Below are 17,672 nucleotides of genomic sequence, written 5' to 3'. Positions count from 1 at the left end.
AGACACCCCACACCCACACACCCAAAGGGGGAGAGACAGAGGTACAGATGTAAAGATATGTAATTAATTGAAGGTATTTATTTGGGAAATGTCCAGTCTTTGCTCTTTTCGTCCATACCATGCTAATGATTTCAAGTTGGATTTATTTGTATCTGTTAAGACACAGAATACATGTTTAGCATATTTACTACATTTAGTATGTTGTTTTTTCTCTTTGAAGTAAGTTCATTTTAAGTTATGTGACTTGTTTTATGTAGATACAACATTTCAGTGTCAACACGCGGCAACCAAAAACCTGATCCAATTTCGCATATTCATATTAAGTTTGCAGCAAATTTGCAGCAAACAATAGAATGTTCACCACAAGTTTCCCAAGATTCTTTGTCAGAAGTTCACGCGTTGCGTGAAAAATTTACAGCGACAGTTTGCCCAAAAACTAATTTGCATTTGAAAATATGAGTTTGCTGCAAATTTGCAACAAATTGGCCAAAGGTTTGCCAGAAACAAAGGTTTTGGCAAGGGGTTGGTTGGTCTTCCTTTGACCTGGGAAGTGGGGATGATAGCGGTTCATGGTTTTTCTCTTCTCCGGCCATGTTTCTGAGAACTCTGGAGATGGAGATGAACCTCTGTGTTTGTTAGTCGTCCTCTAACTGCTCCACCACATTGCGCAGTTTGTCAACCAACACTGTGGAACAGAGAAACTTGATTAGGAAACAATAACTGAGAGGACAAATAGGAATCCATATGGAACAGCTGAAAGAAATGTATGTTCCTGCACATTCATCATATGCCATTTAGTTGTGTTGCATTACCGCCCGCTGTCGGCCTGTAGAAGCTGTCGTAGGAGCGACAGTCGTTGATCAATTCTCCCAACTGTTGAGGGCAGTCTTCAAGAAAAGGTTCAGTATATTTTTCTGTACACACCCTCTGATACACCTCTTTGTGTGAGCAGTCTGATCAGAAGTACAAGAGAACAGACATTGAATGATACATTTCTAAATATGACAGAGCAACTACTGCATGCTTATAGAGAGAGAGAGAAAACCCAACCATGCTATTTTCAGATATACAGTATCACTGTTATTGCTGATAGTGTTTGTTACACACAGCCTTTAAATTAATGGAGTTGACACACCTTTGAAGGGAATCTTGCAGGTTGCAATCTCCCAAAGGACAATGCCAAAACTGCAACGAACACAACAATTCAAACAGAGTGAACTGGCAGTATACTTAGGGCCTGCATTACACCAACAGAGAACATTTGAACATACAAAATCATTTCTGTGATTTTGACATTCATTAATTTACAAAAGTGGAGAGTGTGTTGTAAGTCTGATTGGAAGCAGACCTGTACATCTCACAAGCTTTGTTGTAGGGATGGTTGACACTCTCAAGCTGCTGAGGGGAGCTGTAGCATAAGGAGCTCCTCTTCCTGTCCTTAGTCCTCTTCAACGACGTCTCTGTTTGGGCCAGCTCAAAACCTGCCAGCTGTCCACACACAGCAGACCCCAAAACAATTACATTGCGATAGAGTACTGCAACACTGTATAGACGGAACATCAACTACACATCTTCAAAACAACCTCTGCCTCTATTTAGCAGTGGCCTTACTTTCTGGGTCTATCACTTAGTGGTGCCAACACACATGGATGTGTAGAGGACTGCATTGAACCTCATACCTTCACTCTGTACCCGGCATCTACCAGGAACTTGCTGCTGTTGATGCATCCATGCACTTTGAACTTCTCCTCCGACTGGTGCAATCTATAGTGATAGAGATATTAGCTAGTCTTGACAGGGTAGCTCAATGTGATTAGGGTACACTTTCTAGTGCTGTGAACTTTAGTGACAGAGGTACAGGGCACAGATCCAGTGTACCTATTGTTTTAGTGAAGAAGAAGCAGCACATACTAATAATGGTGGACAGAAGTTTTAGTAGGTGGATTGTAGACACATGAACAGGTATTTAACGTTCCTCTTTCGAATATGGCCAAATTGTACCTGCAGTGTTACCTGTGACACTTGGCCATGGCATGGCTATTAGAAGTGCGACTTTATTAGCCAGCTATTGGCGTTGCTTTCCACCGCCCTGGTGAAGCCCTTTCATGTGTGTACAGGACACATGACTTTCTACTTTTGGAGAGGTAGAAGGGTGGAGATTAGAAAGGGAAGGTACCCGACAGAGACATTATTCAAATAAAAGATTAGACTATAGATCGATTCTTTATTGTATCGACTTAACACATTTATGGCAACAATATGATAGAGGTGGTGCTCTTTGTGTCATGTGCAATAGGTGTTGTGACTGGTCTACTTGTGTAGGGCACAGGGTAAAGACATTCATTTCTATGGTGGTATGCCTGTAGAGGCCCTGTGCTGCATCCAGACTCATGACAATAAACATCAACCTGTTACCTGTAGAGGCCCTGTGCTGCATCCAGACTCATGACAATAAACATCAACCTGCTACCTGTAGAGGCCCTGTGCTGCATCCAGACTCATGACAATAAACATCAACCTGCTACCTGTAGAGGCCCTGTGCTGCATCCAGACTCATGCGAGCCTTTCTGTCCCAGGGCAGCTTCCTTTGGGAATCCAGCACCTCTCTCAGACTGCCCTTCTCACAAAACTCCATGACAATGAGGTAGTTTGGATTGGGTCCTGCGATACAACCACGGTAGAGAAGAGGATTATTAAATGCAACAAGGGCACATCATCATCATATTCTGAAATCACATTTTGCTTTGGTAAATGGCGCTGGAGGGGATGGCTGACGTTTTACATGCTCCCAACCAACTGTGCTATTTGGTTAGTTTTTTTTTTGCGTTATTTGTAACTTATTTGTGTACTTATTTTGTACATAATGTTGCTGCCACCATCTTTTATGACCCTCAAATAACTTCTGGACATCCTAACAGCGATTACCTACCTCAAACGGGAAGAATATTTTTTCTTAAACTAGTCCGACGCGAAGGATATACTGCCTTCTTGGGAACAGGCCCAAATCCCCGTCATTTATTTGAAGAAAAGAAGGAGAAAAGGGGGCGGAGGTCGGGTTGCCTTCTGAGAACTCGTAGGCGAGTGAGAAAACTCCCACTGCCATCTGTTCTATTGTTCAACGTGCAATCATTGGAAAATAAAATGGATGACCTACAATAAAGATTATACTACAAACGGGACATTAAAAACTGTAATAACTTATGTTTCACTGAGTCGTGGCTGAACGACGACATGGATAATATAGAGCTGTTGGGATTTTCCATGCACCGGCAGGCCAGAGAAGCTACGTTTGGTAAGAAGAGGGGTGGGGGTGTGTGTCTATTTGTCAATAACAGCTGGTGCGCGATGTCTAATATTAAAGAAGTCTCGAGGTATTGCTTGCCTGAGGTAGAGTACCTTATGATAAGCTGTAGACAACACTATCTACCAAGAGAGTTCTCATCTATATTATTCGTAGCCGTCTTATTTACCACCACAAACAGATGCTGGCACTAAGACCGCACTCAACCAGCTGTAGGCCATAATCAAACAACAAAATGCTTATCCAGAAACGGCGCTCATAGTGGCCGGGGACATTAATGCTGGCAAACTTAAATCCGTTTTGCCTCATTTCTACCAGCATGTCACATGTGCAACCAGAGGAAAGAAACTCAGACCACCTTTACTCCACACACAGAGATGCATACAAAGCTCTCCCCCGCCCTCCATTTGGCAATAATAATAATAATTATTTGACCATAATTCTATCCTCCTGATTCCTGCTTACAAGAAAAAACGAAAGCAGGAAGTACCAGTGACTCGGTCAATACGGAAGTGGTCAGATGACTCAGATGCTACGCTACAGGACTGTTTTGCTAGCACAGACTGGCACAGACAGGAATATGTTCCTGAATTCATCCAATATGTTCCCGGGATTCATCCATGGCATTGAGGAGTATACCATCTCAGTCCTTGGCTTCATAAATAAGTGCATTGATGATGTCGTCCCCACAGTGACCGTACGTACATATCCAAACCAGAAGCCATAGATTACAGGCAACATCCGCGTGGAGCTAAAGGCCAGAGCTGCTGCTTTCAAGGAGCGGAACACTAATCCGGACGCTTATAAGAAATCCCGCTATGCCCTCAGACGAACAATCGTACCCCATCAAACAAACAAAGCTTCATGGGCCGATCGTGGACTACAGGAAATTGAGGGCTGAACAGGTCCCCATTTAACATCGACGGGGCTGTAGTGGAGCGGGTCGAGCGTTTCATGTTCCTTGGTGTCCACATTACCAAGGAACTATCATGGTCCAAACACACCTAGACAGTCTTGAAGAGGGCACGACAACACCTTTCCCCCTCAGGAGACTAAAAAGATTTGGCATGGATCCCAAAATCCTCAAAAAGTTATACAGCTGCACCATCGAGAGTGTCCTGACCGGTTGCATCACCGCCTGCTATTGTAACTGCTCGGCATTTGACCATAAAGCGCTTCAGAGGGTACTGCATACAGCCCAATACATCACTGGGGCCAAGCTTCCTGCTATCTAAGACCTATATACTAAGCCGTGTCAGAGGAAAGCCCAAAAAATTGTCAGACTCCAGTCACCCAAGTTATAGACTGTTTTCTCTGATAGCGCACGGCAAGCGGTACCGGAGCACCAAGTCTAGGACCAAAAGGCTCCTTAACAGCTTCTACCCCCAAGCCATAAGACTGCTGAACAATTAATCAAATGGCCACCGGATTATTTACATTGACACCCCCCCCCTCCATTTGTTTTTTACACTGCGGCTACTCGCTGTTTATTATCTATTCATAGTCACTTCACCCCTAACTACATGTACAAATTACCTTGACTAACCTGTACCCCATCGCGTTGACTCGGTACCGGTGCCCCCTGTATATAGTCATTTTATTGTTATTTTATTGTGTTACTATTTATTTTATTTTTTACTTTATTTTATTTGGTTTCTTGAACTGCACTGCTGGTTAGGGGCCTGTAAGTAAGCATTTCACGGTAAGGTCTACACATGTTGTATTCGGCACAAGTGACAAATAAAGTTTGATTTGATTTGATATCATGTCCTGATTACTTTGCTCATTATACAGTAACTGTACTTCGCTATGCACATTCTTGCACATATGCGGTTGCCAATTTTCCCTCTGCCACTGACTGACTGCATATGTAGTTCCACTCCATTGCACATCATGGACTGTACATTTGTTTATACATCCATACCATGCACAATTATTCTTTTTTTTTTATGCTGTTCATAGTGTACAGACTGTATGTGGATTCATGTAAATTCTTCCTCTATATTCTGCTTGTTTATTCTGTTTACTGTGGCAGCACCATTTCACAAAATCAAATTCTGGGTGTACATGGTGAATAAAGATGATTCTGATTGTATCCAGTCTCCTATTTACAGTATTTCACAGACTGCAAAAAGAAGCTCACTCACCGCTCTCTTGCTGGACACAGATCCCAAACATTCGCAGGATGTTTGGTGACTCAAAGCGTTTCATTGTCTCCACTTCCTTTTTAAAGACGCTTCTCACCTGACTGTGTGGGACAAACATAACCCATTAAATAAATAGATGTTCAGCACCAAAGCTGATATTACAAGAACTCTCTGAGACGTCTTGTATGCTATGCTACATACCTCAGGCTTGTGCTACTTGAGTAGGTGTATCTTTTGATGGCCACTGTGAATTTGTTGTACTCTCCTTTGAATATCTCTGAATTGTCATTTTTAATGAAGGGCTCTTTGGGCAGGTTGTAGATCAGCTCCTCTGGCTTGATCTCTCTTATGTCTTGATCTAAAATTCTCGGCTTCTTTACTGTCAATGGGAAACACACAACAAAGTCAATGAGATAGCAAGTCATACAGGAACTTAGGAACATAACAAATCAATATCACATAACTAAAGGTCCAACAGGAAAACACACCATCATGCAAAATACATTGAGACCATGGAGTGCTTTCCTGGTGTAGGATGTAAACTATGCTGTGTTTTGTAGTTTGGATGAGTTTGTATGAGTGAAACTTGAGTGCTTGTAGTATCAAACAAAAATGGGGAAGGGTAAAACCACAAAGGAACAAAAACGCAAACAGACACACAGTCTCCTTTATCATCAGACGCTGGTCAAGGTCAACGAGTCATAGATTGCTCAGATTCCAAATTAAGTAGTACTGCTAGTAAACAAATAAAGATGAAACAATCTTAGTTTCATTCATTTGGACATTAATCTATAGAGGCTTACTTACAGGATTCCAAAATGGCTTTGATGTCTTTTACATCTTCTTGGGTGGAGTCCACTTTCCCTTGCACTTCTTCCACTTTCTCATGTAGCACTGTGGGATAAATATGCACAATGTCACCTGCTTGAAATTGCCCCCAGTCAAGCCACACACACTGCTACATATGGTGTAGTCGGCAGGATCAGTGACTGGCCATAAAACAGCCCAGACCTCCTGGCAGTGACCAAAGTACACATATATAGGGTGGCTACATGATTAAGACCTTGCACTAAAAAGTGCATGGTAGAAGCGTCTTACATTTCTGCAGCTCCAGATGATCGATCTCCCTGTCCGCCTTATCCTCTCTCCATCGCGTCTCCTCATTGAATCTCTGCTGTAGCTGCTCTCTGTGATCCACCTGCAGGGCTAGCGACAGCACCTGAGCTGAATCGTACAGGCGCATGGTCAAACTCTCAAACTCTTCTCCCTGCTTGTAGGCCTTCAAGACGCGGTTCATGTATTTGGCGCTAGCGTATTTCTCAACCATGTCCTGGGCATTTTCCAGGGTGAGTTTGAGCTCATGCAGGCTGTTCTCCACAGGGGCAGGGTCTTCCCCCAGCCCCTTTACCATACTCACCGTATCTGCCAAGGCTTTTACGCGCTGGGCCAAACGCTGACAGCGCTTTTTATTGGCTTTCACTTCAGCACATAAAGAATAGAGCTTCTTCGCTATGCCCAAGATGGGCTTTATGATGTCCATGGCTGGGGAGAGAGGAGAAGAGACAAAGGTTAAGAAATGCATTAGACAAGTTTCCCCCCCAAACAGAGGTCTGAGAATGTCTCTAGCTACAGTATACATTTTGGGGGATTTTTTTAGGGGGTAGATCATCTTTAATATTGCAAAAAGATTGTGGCTTCTATCAATGTAATTGTCTGCATCATTTCCAATATATATACACTGCTCAAAAAAATAAAGGGAACACTTAAACAACACAATGTAACTCCAAGTCAATCACACTTCTGTGAAATCAAACTGTCCGCTTAGGAAGCAACACTGATTGACAATTAATTTCACATGCTGTTGTACAAATGGAATAGACAAAAGGTGGAAATTATAGGCAATTAGCAAGACACCCCCAAAAAAGGAGTGATTCTGCAGGTGGTGACCACAGACCACTTCTCAGTTCCTATGCTTATTGGCTGATGTTTTGGTCACTTTTGAATGCTGGCGGTGCTCTCACTCTAGTGGTAGCATGAGACGGAGTCTACAACCCACACAAGTGGCTCAGGTAGTGCAGTTCATCCAGGATGGCACATCAATGCGAGCTGTGGCAAAAAGGTTTGCTGTGCCTGTCAGCGTAGTGTCCAGAGCATGGAGGCGCTACCAGGAGACAGGCCAGTACATCAGGAGACGTGGAGGAGGCCGTAGGAGGGCAACAACCCAGCCGCAGGACCGCTACCTCCGCCTTTGTGCAAGGAGGTGCACTGCCAGCGCCCTGCAAAATGACCTCCAGCAGGCCACAAATGTGCATGTGTCTGCTCAAACGGTCAGAAACAGACTCCATGAGGGTGGTATGAGGGCCCGACGTCCACAGGTGGGGGTTGTGCTTACAGCCCAACACCGTGCAGGACGTTTGGCATTTGCCAGAGAACACCAAGATTGGCAAATTCGCCACTGGCGCCCTGTGCTCTTCACAGATGAAAACAGGTTCACACTGAGCACATGAGCACATGTGACAGACGTGACAGAGTCTGGAGACGCCGTGGAGAACGTTCTGCTGCCTGCAACATCCTCCAGCATGACCGGTTTGGCGATGGGTCAGTCATGGTGTGGGGTGGCATTTCTTTGTGGGGCCGCACAGCCCTCCATGTGCTCGCCAGAGGTAGCCTGACTGCCAATAGGTACCGAGATGAGATCCTCAGACCCCTTGTGAGACCATATGCTGACACATGCACATTTGGGGCCTGCTGGAGGTCATTTTGCAGGGCTCTGGCAGTGCACCTCCTTGCACAAAGGCGGAGGTAGCGGTCCTGCTGCTGGGTTGTTGCCCTCCTACGGCCTCCTCCACGTCTCCTGATGTACTGGCCTGTCTCCTGGTAGCGCCTCCATGCTCTGGACACTACGCTGACAGGCACAGCAAACCTTTTTGCCACAGCTCGCATTGATGTGCCATCCTGGATGAACTGCACTACCTGAGCCACTTGTGTGGGTTGTAGACTCCGTCTCATGCTACCACTAGAGTGAGAGCACCGCCAGCATTCAAAAGTGACCAAAACATCAGCCAGGAAGCATAGGAACTGAGAAGTGGTCTGTGGTCACCACCTGCAGAATCACTCCTTTTTTGGGGGTGTCTTGCTAATTGCCTATAATTTCCACCTTTTGTCTATTCCATTTGCACAACAGCATGTGAAATTTATTGTCAATCAGTGTTGCTTCCTAAGTGGACAGTTTGATTTCACAGAAGTGTGATTGACTTGGAGTTACATTGTGTTGTTTAAGTGTTCCCTTTATTTTTTTGAGCAGTGTATATACATATATACTTTTTATAAATATATATTTTCCTTGAATAATTTCCCTTAACCCTACCTCCCCTCCCCAAATTGGAGTAAACTAATGGACAACAACACTTAGGCTTCTACATCCAGCTTATACATACTATATACATTTTACGGACACAGTACATTTGACATTAGTTATCTTTTGTTTGTTTTTAGTCCCATCTTTCAGCTACCATCAATCCCTCCCATCTATCTCTGAACATTATCCAGTTATTTGCCATATATTTCTCAACTGAGCTGTGACGTTTCACAAAATGTCTGAACCTTTCTATTCTCATAGTTTCTACATATTGTAAATTAAAGATAAAATGTTTTGCTAAGAGTATTATTATTTTATTGATCAATTGACTATGACTTTTCAAAACATCCAGCAGTGCTATTTGCAGAGTTAGCGCCAGGTAAACAAATCTTCAGCCATTTCTGAACCTGCGACCAAAAACAAGCTACATATGGACATTACCAAAACAAATGATCTAACGATTCTGTCTCTTCGCAGCAAAATCTGCAGAGCTGGGATTGTTGTATCCCTCATACAGTGCATTCAGAAAGTATTCAGACCCTGTGACTTTTTTCACATTTTGTTACGTTACAGCCTTATTCTAAAATGTATTAAATCGTTTTTTCCCCCTCATCAATCTATACACAATACCCATAATGACAAAGCAAAAACAGGGTTTTAGAAATGTTTGTAGATTTTATTAAAGTTAAAAAACATATCACATTTACATAAGTATTCAGACCCTTTACTCCGTAACTTTGGCAGCGAGTACAGCATCAAGTCTTCTTGGGTATGATGCTACAAGCTTGGCACACCTGTATTTGGGGAGTTTCTCCCATTCTTCTCTGCAGATCCTCTCAAGCTCTGTCAGGTTGGATGGGGAGCGTCGCTGCACAGCTATTTTCAGGTCTCTCCAGAGATGTTCGATCGGGTTCAAGTCCGTGCTCTGGCTGAGCCACTCAAGGACATTCAGAGACTTGTCCAGAGCCACTCCTGTGTTGTCGTGGCTGTATGCTTAAGGTAGTTGTCCTGTTGGAAGGTGAACCTTCACCCCAGTCTGAGGTTCTGAGCGCTCTGGAGAAGGTTTTATTCAAGGATCTCTCTGTACTTTGCTCCATTCATCTTTGCCTCGATCCTGACTAATCTCCCAGTACCTGCCGCTGAAAAATATCCCCACCTCCCTGACTAAGGCCCTTCTCCCCCGATTGCTCAGTTTGGCCGGGCGGCCAGCTCTAGGAAGAGTCTTGGTGGTTCCAAACTTTTTCCATATAACTCTAGGAAGAGTCTTGGTGGTTCCAAACCTTTTCCATTTAAGAATGGAGGCCACTGTGTTCTTGGGGACCTTCAATGTTGCAGAAATGTTTTGATACCCTTCCCCAGATCTGTGAATCGACACAGATCTCCCGAGTGGTGCAACGGTCTAAGGCACTGCATCTCAGTGCTAGAGGCATCACAACAGACCCTGGTTCGATTCCAAGCTGTATCACAACCGGCCGTGATTGGGAGTCCCATAGGTCGGGGCACAATTGGCCAGCGTCGTCCGGGGTTAGGGTTTTGTCGGGGGTAGGCCATCATTGTAAATCAGAATTAGTTCTTAACTGACTTGCCTAGTTAAATAAAGGTTAAAATATCTCTGAGTTCCATGGACAATTCCTTCGACCTCATGGCTTGGTTATTGCTCTGACATGCACTGTCAATTGTGGGACCTTATATAGGCAGGTGTGTGTCTTTCCAAATCATGTTCAATCAAAAGTTTCTAAACCATACCAAACCATATTTCCTATGGTGTCACCATAATATTTCAATTGGAGAAGTGTTTTGTTCATAATCATTAGGATATTTTAGCGATCCACAGTACGTCCTAAATTCCCACCAGGCTTCAGATGTGAGCTAAACTGTGCAATTGCACTTTTAAGATGCATTTTAAAGTTATAAATTAGAAAGTTAACTTATCATTTCCAAACATTTAGGTCAGTTGTATGCATCTGATTTTCAATATATTAACATCAAAAGTTGCATTAAATAGGCTTACTGATGCATTTGGCAATATTCAATTCATACACACAAAACATAAACAAAAGCATTTACTGTGAAACTTGATAGGCTACATGTTTTTTTACTTATTTTTTATTTAACCTTTATTTAACATGTAGGCTATTTATATATTTTTTAATGTAGGCTATTCATATATAGCTTATGCGCATCACTTAGTTCAATGTATCAAATCAGTTATTGTTTTCTATCCCAAACCGCGAGCATCACCTGTCAAACTCAGACAATTCTCTCAAAACAGAGGGATGTCGATTCGCATGGGTCTATTATCAGAATACATTGGAGTTCGCCAATACAACAGTAGGTTATTCTGGCTGGAATTGTTACTCTCCTGACATGTACAAATTACTGACATGGCAGTTTCAGACCAGACTAAAATTACAGATGTGATGTTTTGTGCTCGTGCACATAATTACATTATCCGACCTCATAGTTAAACGAATCCTGTCCGAATAGGGCACAATAGGCAGGACCGATCATAGGCGAGACCAAAAAATTACGCCTACCACAAAAATAGTATAGTACTAGTAAGCAAAATGACATTGAAAGTACGTCTAAAATATGTATTTTCCAGACGATGAAGTTAGGTTAATTTTAGGTTCTGAATGAAAGGTGAAAATTTATTTTATGTATGGTTAAAATAAATTGGCATCGTTTTTCGGACGTTGAAAAATACGTATTTTACGGGTGTTGAAATCAGGTTCATTTTCCATTCTGAATGAAAGTTGAAAATACTTATTTTCCTGATGTTCAAAATAGGTATTTTACAGACGTTGACATTTTTGGGGAATGTTGGGGGGGATACTTTAAGGGGTCCTAAATATCAAAATCAAATAGTTAACTGATCCTTGGTATGACCATCGTAAAACAATTCCAGATGTTAGCTTTAAACACAACTTCTGTTAATGATAGTAAAGACACAACATTTATGACGCCCTGTGCGAGGAATCTAAAATAGGATGAGGCATTTATTTTGAATTAAGTATACAGTTGAAGTCGGACGTTTACATTAACTTAGGTTGGAGTCAATAAAACTAGTTTTTCAACCACTCCACAAATTTCTTGTTAACAAACCATCGTTTTGGCAAGTCAGTTAGGACATCTACTTTGTACATGACACAAGTAATTTTTCAAACAATTGTTAACAGACAGATTATTTCACTTATAATTCACTGTATCACAATTCCAATGGGTCAGAAGTTTACATACACTAAGTTGACTGTGCATTTAAACAGCTTGGAAATTCCAGAAAATTATGTCATGGCTTTAGAAGCATCTGTTAGGCTAATTTACATAATTTTAGTCAATTGGAGGTGTACCTGTGGATGTATTTCAAGGCCTACCTTCAAATTCAGTGCCTCTTTGATTGACATAAAGGGAAAATCAAAAAGAATCAGCCAAGACCTCAGAAAAAAAATTGTAGACCTCCACAAGTCTGGTTCATCCTTGGGAGCAATTTCCAAATGCCTGAAGGTACCACGTTCATCTGTACAAACAGTAGTACGCAAGTATAAACACCATGGGACCACGCAGCTGCCATTCCCCTCAGGAAGGAGACGCGTTCTGTCTCCTAGAGATGAACGTACTTTGGGGCGAGAAGTGCAAATCAATCCCAGAACAACAGCAAAGTTACAAAAGTATCTATGTCCACAGTAAAACGAGTCCTATATTGACATAACCTGAAAGGCCGCTCAGCAAGGAAGAAGCCACTGCCCCAAAACCGCCATAAAAAAGCCAGACTACGGTTTGTTACTGCACATGGGGACAAAGATCGTACTTTTGGAGAAATGTCCTCTGGTCTGATGAAACAAAATTAGAACTGTTTGGCCATGATGACCATCATTATGTTTGGAGGGAAAAGGGGGAGGCTTGCAAGCCGAAGAACACCATCCCAACCGTGAAGCACGGGGGTGGCAGCATCATGTTGTGGGGGTGCTTTGCTGCAGGAGGGACTGGTGCACTTCACAAAATAGATGGCATCATGAGGGAGGGAAATTATGTGGATATATTGAAGCAACATCTCAAGACATCAGTCAGGAAGTTAAATCTGAAATAAATTATTCACTCTACTATTATTTTGACATTTCACATTCTTAAAATAAAGTGGTGATCCTAACTGACCTAAGACAGGAAATTGTTTCTAGAATTAAATGTCAGGAATTGTGAAAAACTGAGTTTAAATGTATTTGGCTAAGGTGTATGTAAACTTCTGACTTCAACTGTATATATATATATATATATATATATATATATATATATATATATACACACACACACACCCACATATATATGTATACACACACACACCCACATATATATGTATACACACACACACCCACACACACATATATATATATATATATAACACATATTTAGCTACTGCTCCACTAAAGAAATCTCGGTTGTCCAACAGTCTATGACTAAACAGTCGCCCAATCGACTAAATGGGGTCAGCCCTAAAATCTACAGCGTTACATGGACTTGCTCCTATCTATCTCTCCGATTTGGTCCTGCTGTACATACCTACACATACACTGCGGTCACAAGACCCAGGCCTCCGTCCATAGAATTTCGAAGCAAACAGCGGGAGGCAGGGCTTTCTCCTATAGAGCTCCATTTTAATGGAATGGTCTGCATATCCATGTGAAAGATGCAGACTCTGTCTCGATTTTTAAGTCTTTACTGAAGACTCATATTTTCAGTAGGTCCTATAATTGAGTGTAGTCTGGCCCAGGGGTGCGAAGGTGAACGGCAAGGCACTGGAATGACGAACCGCCCTTGCTGTCTCTGCCTGGCTGACTCCCCTCTCTCCACTGGGATTCTCTGCCTCTGACTCTATTACGGGGGCTGAGGCACACTGGCTTACTTGTGCTCTTCCATGCGGTCCCTAGGAGGGGTGTGTCATGTTGTGCTAGACTTTTTTTGCGCTATACTCAACTTGAGTTGGTTGAGTCACTGATGTGATCTTCCTGTTCTGTCTTGCACCCCCCCAGGCTCATGCGGTGGAGGAGATCTTCGTGGGCTATACTCAGTCTTGTCTCAGGGTAGTAAGTTGGTGGTCTGTTTATCTCTCTAGTGGTGTGGGGGCTGTGCTTTGGCACAGTGGGTGGGGTTATATCCTGTCTGGTTGGCCATGTCCGCGGTATCGTCAGATCGTGCCACAGTGTCCCCCGACCCCTCCTGTCTCAGCCTCCAGTATTTATGCTGCTCTAGTCTATGTACCAGGGGGTTAGGGTTTTATCTGGTATAATTTTCCTGTCTTATCTGGTGTCCTGTGTGAATTTAACTATGCTCCCTCTAATTCCCTCTCCCTCCCCTCCCGGAGGACCTGAGCCCTAGGACCATACCTCAGGACGACCTGGCCTGATCACTCCTGACCGTCCCCAGTTGACCGGTCGTGCTGCTGACCTGTTGCACCCTCTACAACCGCTGGGATTATTAATCTGGCCTTAATGGCCATGTACTCTTATAATCTACACCCGACACAGCCAGAAGAGGACTGGCTACCCCTCAGAGCCTGGTTCCTCTCTGGGTTTCTTCCTAGGGAGTTTTTCCTAGCCACCGTGCTTCTACATCTGCATTGCTTGCTGTTTGGGGTTTTAGGCTGGGTTTCTGTATAAGAACATTGTGGCATCTGCTGATGTAAAAAAGGCTTTATAAATACATTTGATTGAGTTATGCCACATTAAAGAACCTTTATAAAGCATGACATATGGTTCTAGATGATTTAACACATTTATGTAGCGTTTTACGAAGGCTTTATGAAGCCTTTATAAACTGTACGTCATTTAATGCGGGACCCTATATAAGATACTGTAAATCTTCACATTTAAATGTATGCTGATATAGACCCACTCATATCAATGGTAATTGCATACCACTTGCAGAAACAAGTTTGATGACCTTCATACTCAATGGTACGATACCTTTTTTAGAGATGTATTTTATTCGCTACATCCACCTTCACATGGGTGAGATTGAGAATCTGTGTCAACTTGGTGACTGCTGTAGTAAACTGTTAACTAATGTAGTAATGGTGAAAGGTAAGTCCATAGAGAAGGCCGTCATTGTAAATAATACTTTGTTCAACTGACTCGCCTATAATTTGTTCAACTGACTTGCCCAGTTAAATAAAAGTGAAATAAAATCAAATATAAAGGTCCTTGGGAGGTCAGTCTCAGTAATACATTGGTGTTGAGTATCTCATACTGTAACACCATTAAGAGATGTGCAGAGTTACTCAACCAGTACAGTACACCTGAAATACTCTATTATCTCGTATACACATGAACACTTTACTTGTGCAAATACTTACGAGACATTCAAATTGGTGGGTGGGGGGGCTAGATACATAGTGCTTTAATTTCTAAACGGTAAAACAGATATGAAACATTTGATATCTAATCCAAAATGCTGAAGTATAGAGCCAAATTAAAAGTTTTTGCTTCACTGTCCAGATTAATACGGAGGGGGGCGTGTATACAAATATTTTAAATAATTCACAAAATTTTGGTAAGAATGTGCCCAAAAAGTTGTCAGAATCACTGACTTCTGAAGATGACATGATCAATAATTGCTATATTTAATCTTCAAACATGTAAAATGGATATGTAGATGTGAGTATTCGTGGATATAAGATGATTAAAATTATATACAGTACAAAGTTATCTTATAACCTATACAACTTTATCCCATTATCCTATTCAAATTTCATAAAACAGGATTAAAAACTTGCAGCATTCCATAGGAATACCAATACATTTTAACCTAATATCTTGATGATGAGAGCAGCAAACCATTACACATAGCTATTCTAAATTAAGAAGTATCCTTACTATGGGGCCATAGCAGATTGGTCTGTTACTAGAATGCCAAAAATATAGATTATTATAAGTGGTCTCAACAGGTGTCACACCCTGATCTGTTTCACCTGTGTTTGTCTCCACCCACCTCCAGGTGTCGCCCATCTTCCCCATTATCCCCTGTGTATTTATACCTGTGTTCTCTGTTTGTCTGTTACCAGTTTGTTTTATGAAACTTACCAGCGTTTGTTCCGCTGCTCCTGTCTGTTCTTGCTCCTATTTTCTAGTCCTTCCCGGTTTTGACCGTTTTGCCTGCCCTAACCCTGAGACTGCCTGCCATTCTGGACCTTTTACACCCTCTCTGGATTACTGACCTCTGCCTGTCTTTGACCTGTCGTTTGCCTGCCAATGTACTAGAAATAAACGTTTGTTTCTTTGACACTGTTTGCATCTGGGTCATACCTAAAACCTGATAACAGGTCCAACATTGGATTTGAGAACAATGTAATGGAATGTACGGGGCAGGTTTATAGTCCTCAAAATTAAAACAGTTAATAGGATAACATTTTATATCATTTTAATCAGCGCACATTCATTACTATTTACATGTATAAATACATTTTAAATGATTGAAGATTAAATATAGCAAAAAAGGATCATAGCATACTCAGAAAACACAGATTCTGACAGCTTTGATTCTGACAGGACACATTCTTACCACATTTCTGTGAATAATTTAACATCTTTATATCTGGTACACTGGACTCATTTGGTTGTGTATTCTACATCACTATGTACATTTTAAGATATTACTGGGCATACTACAATAATATTTCATGCTGGTATGGTCAGATGAGAATAGAATTGTTCAGTGGCCATATTGGAAAAAGGCTTCTGTGGGGTTAATGCGTGGATCCTGCTTTGGTCCTATATCTAAAAAAATATCTCTAAAACCCTGTTCTAGCTGTGTGTGTGAAAAGTTATAATTAACGGGTGAGTAATAACTTGTTGTATACTGACATCGTTTGTCATAGGGTAAAATCCCTATGGGGAAAAATGTATGGGATAGAGGGATGAGTGGTAACACAGAGAAAGCAACTGTGGAAGAGGAACATTTAATTTGGTATCTTAAATGGCCTGAAGGGACCGATCATTTTTTTCCTCTTAATTTCTGTAAGATTGCTCTGTTCTCTGCTATGCTCTCAATCGTGTGTCCTTGGCATGATTTGTCTGTTGCCTATGGGACTGCTAACTAGGGATAAGCAGAAGTTCCTGACTCATACGAATGGCATGTGAAACACCCCACCCATCCTGGGTCTATAAAAAAATGTATGTGAGAACTAAGAGCGAGTTGAATTGGTTTTCCCGTGCATATTGAGACTGGAATGTCTTACAAGTGTTTTTTCCACCACACTACCATATTGCTGCAATGCTATAACGCATTTCCCAAAATCACTATGAGACATCGTCACCCCAACTGAGCCCGATGGCCCAAATTTGGAGGCCTTGCTCATGGATATATGAGGATTGATTTGAACAAAATGCATTGCTCTCAACAGCAGGAAGCAGGCTTTAGGATACAGTTCATTTGAACTTTTAAGTACAGTTAGTATAACAGTTCAGCTACAGAAAAGATCACATGCAACACAAGCAGTTACTGTTCTCTGTTCAACCTAAAATCTATTGTAAGTTTGAAATTAAACATACCTTGAGAGACTGTTGTTGTTGGTGCAGAGACTTCAATGACCTTTGAAACTAAAAGGAGACCACACCCTTTATGTTCACTGACCCTGGTTTGTCTTGAGCTCCTCCTACAACACCACTACAACTTACAATAGGCTACAGCTGTGCACCTCCTCGGTTTATTTCAGTTCAGGTCTGCTTATCTAATTTATTTCTTAACAATAGTGATTGCCTGCTAAAATGCGGTATAGCATGCCATGTACCTACTTGCTTTAACAAGGGACCCCAAATGACCAAATGTTTAAATAAATATATTTTGTCCAATCAATCAAAAGTTATGAAATATGTCA

At 41.9% G+C, this 17,672-nt stretch overlaps 1 protein-coding gene across 2 annotated transcripts; it reads right to left on the bottom strand.

The window, feature by feature from the left end:
- Positions 1-56: 56 nt before the first annotated feature.
- Positions 57-17,417, bottom strand: LOC129862689 (mixed lineage kinase domain-like protein). Of its 2 annotated transcripts, none has more exons than XM_055934581.1 (11): positions 17,347-17,417; positions 6,547-6,990; positions 6,256-6,342; positions 5,650-5,827; positions 5,449-5,549; positions 2,526-2,661; positions 1,680-1,764; positions 1,349-1,488; positions 1,136-1,185; positions 813-953; positions 57-685 (listed from the first exon to the last, which is right to left on the bottom strand). In XM_055934581.1, the coding sequence occupies exons 2-11, from the start codon at positions 6,986-6,988 to the stop codon at positions 636-638; spliced, it is 1,410 nt and encodes a 469-aa protein (XP_055790556.1). In that variant the 5' UTR covers positions 6,989-6,990; positions 17,347-17,417; the 3' UTR covers positions 57-635. The 2 variants fall into 2 exon arrangements, with proteins under 2 accessions (XP_055790556.1, XP_055790555.1); XM_055934580.1 differs by lacking the exon at positions 17,347-17,417 and adding an exon at positions 13,361-13,658.
- Between the last annotated feature and the right edge of the window lie 255 nt (positions 17,418-17,672).

This window comes from Salvelinus fontinalis, chromosome 9 (genome assembly GCF_029448725.1).
Source record: "Salvelinus fontinalis isolate EN_2023a chromosome 9, ASM2944872v1, whole genome shotgun sequence".
Classification (NCBI taxonomy): domain Eukaryota; kingdom Metazoa; phylum Chordata; class Actinopteri; order Salmoniformes; family Salmonidae; genus Salvelinus; species Salvelinus fontinalis.
Note: the sequence above shows the minus strand (reverse complement) of the source record. Positions and strands in the feature narration are given on the sequence as shown.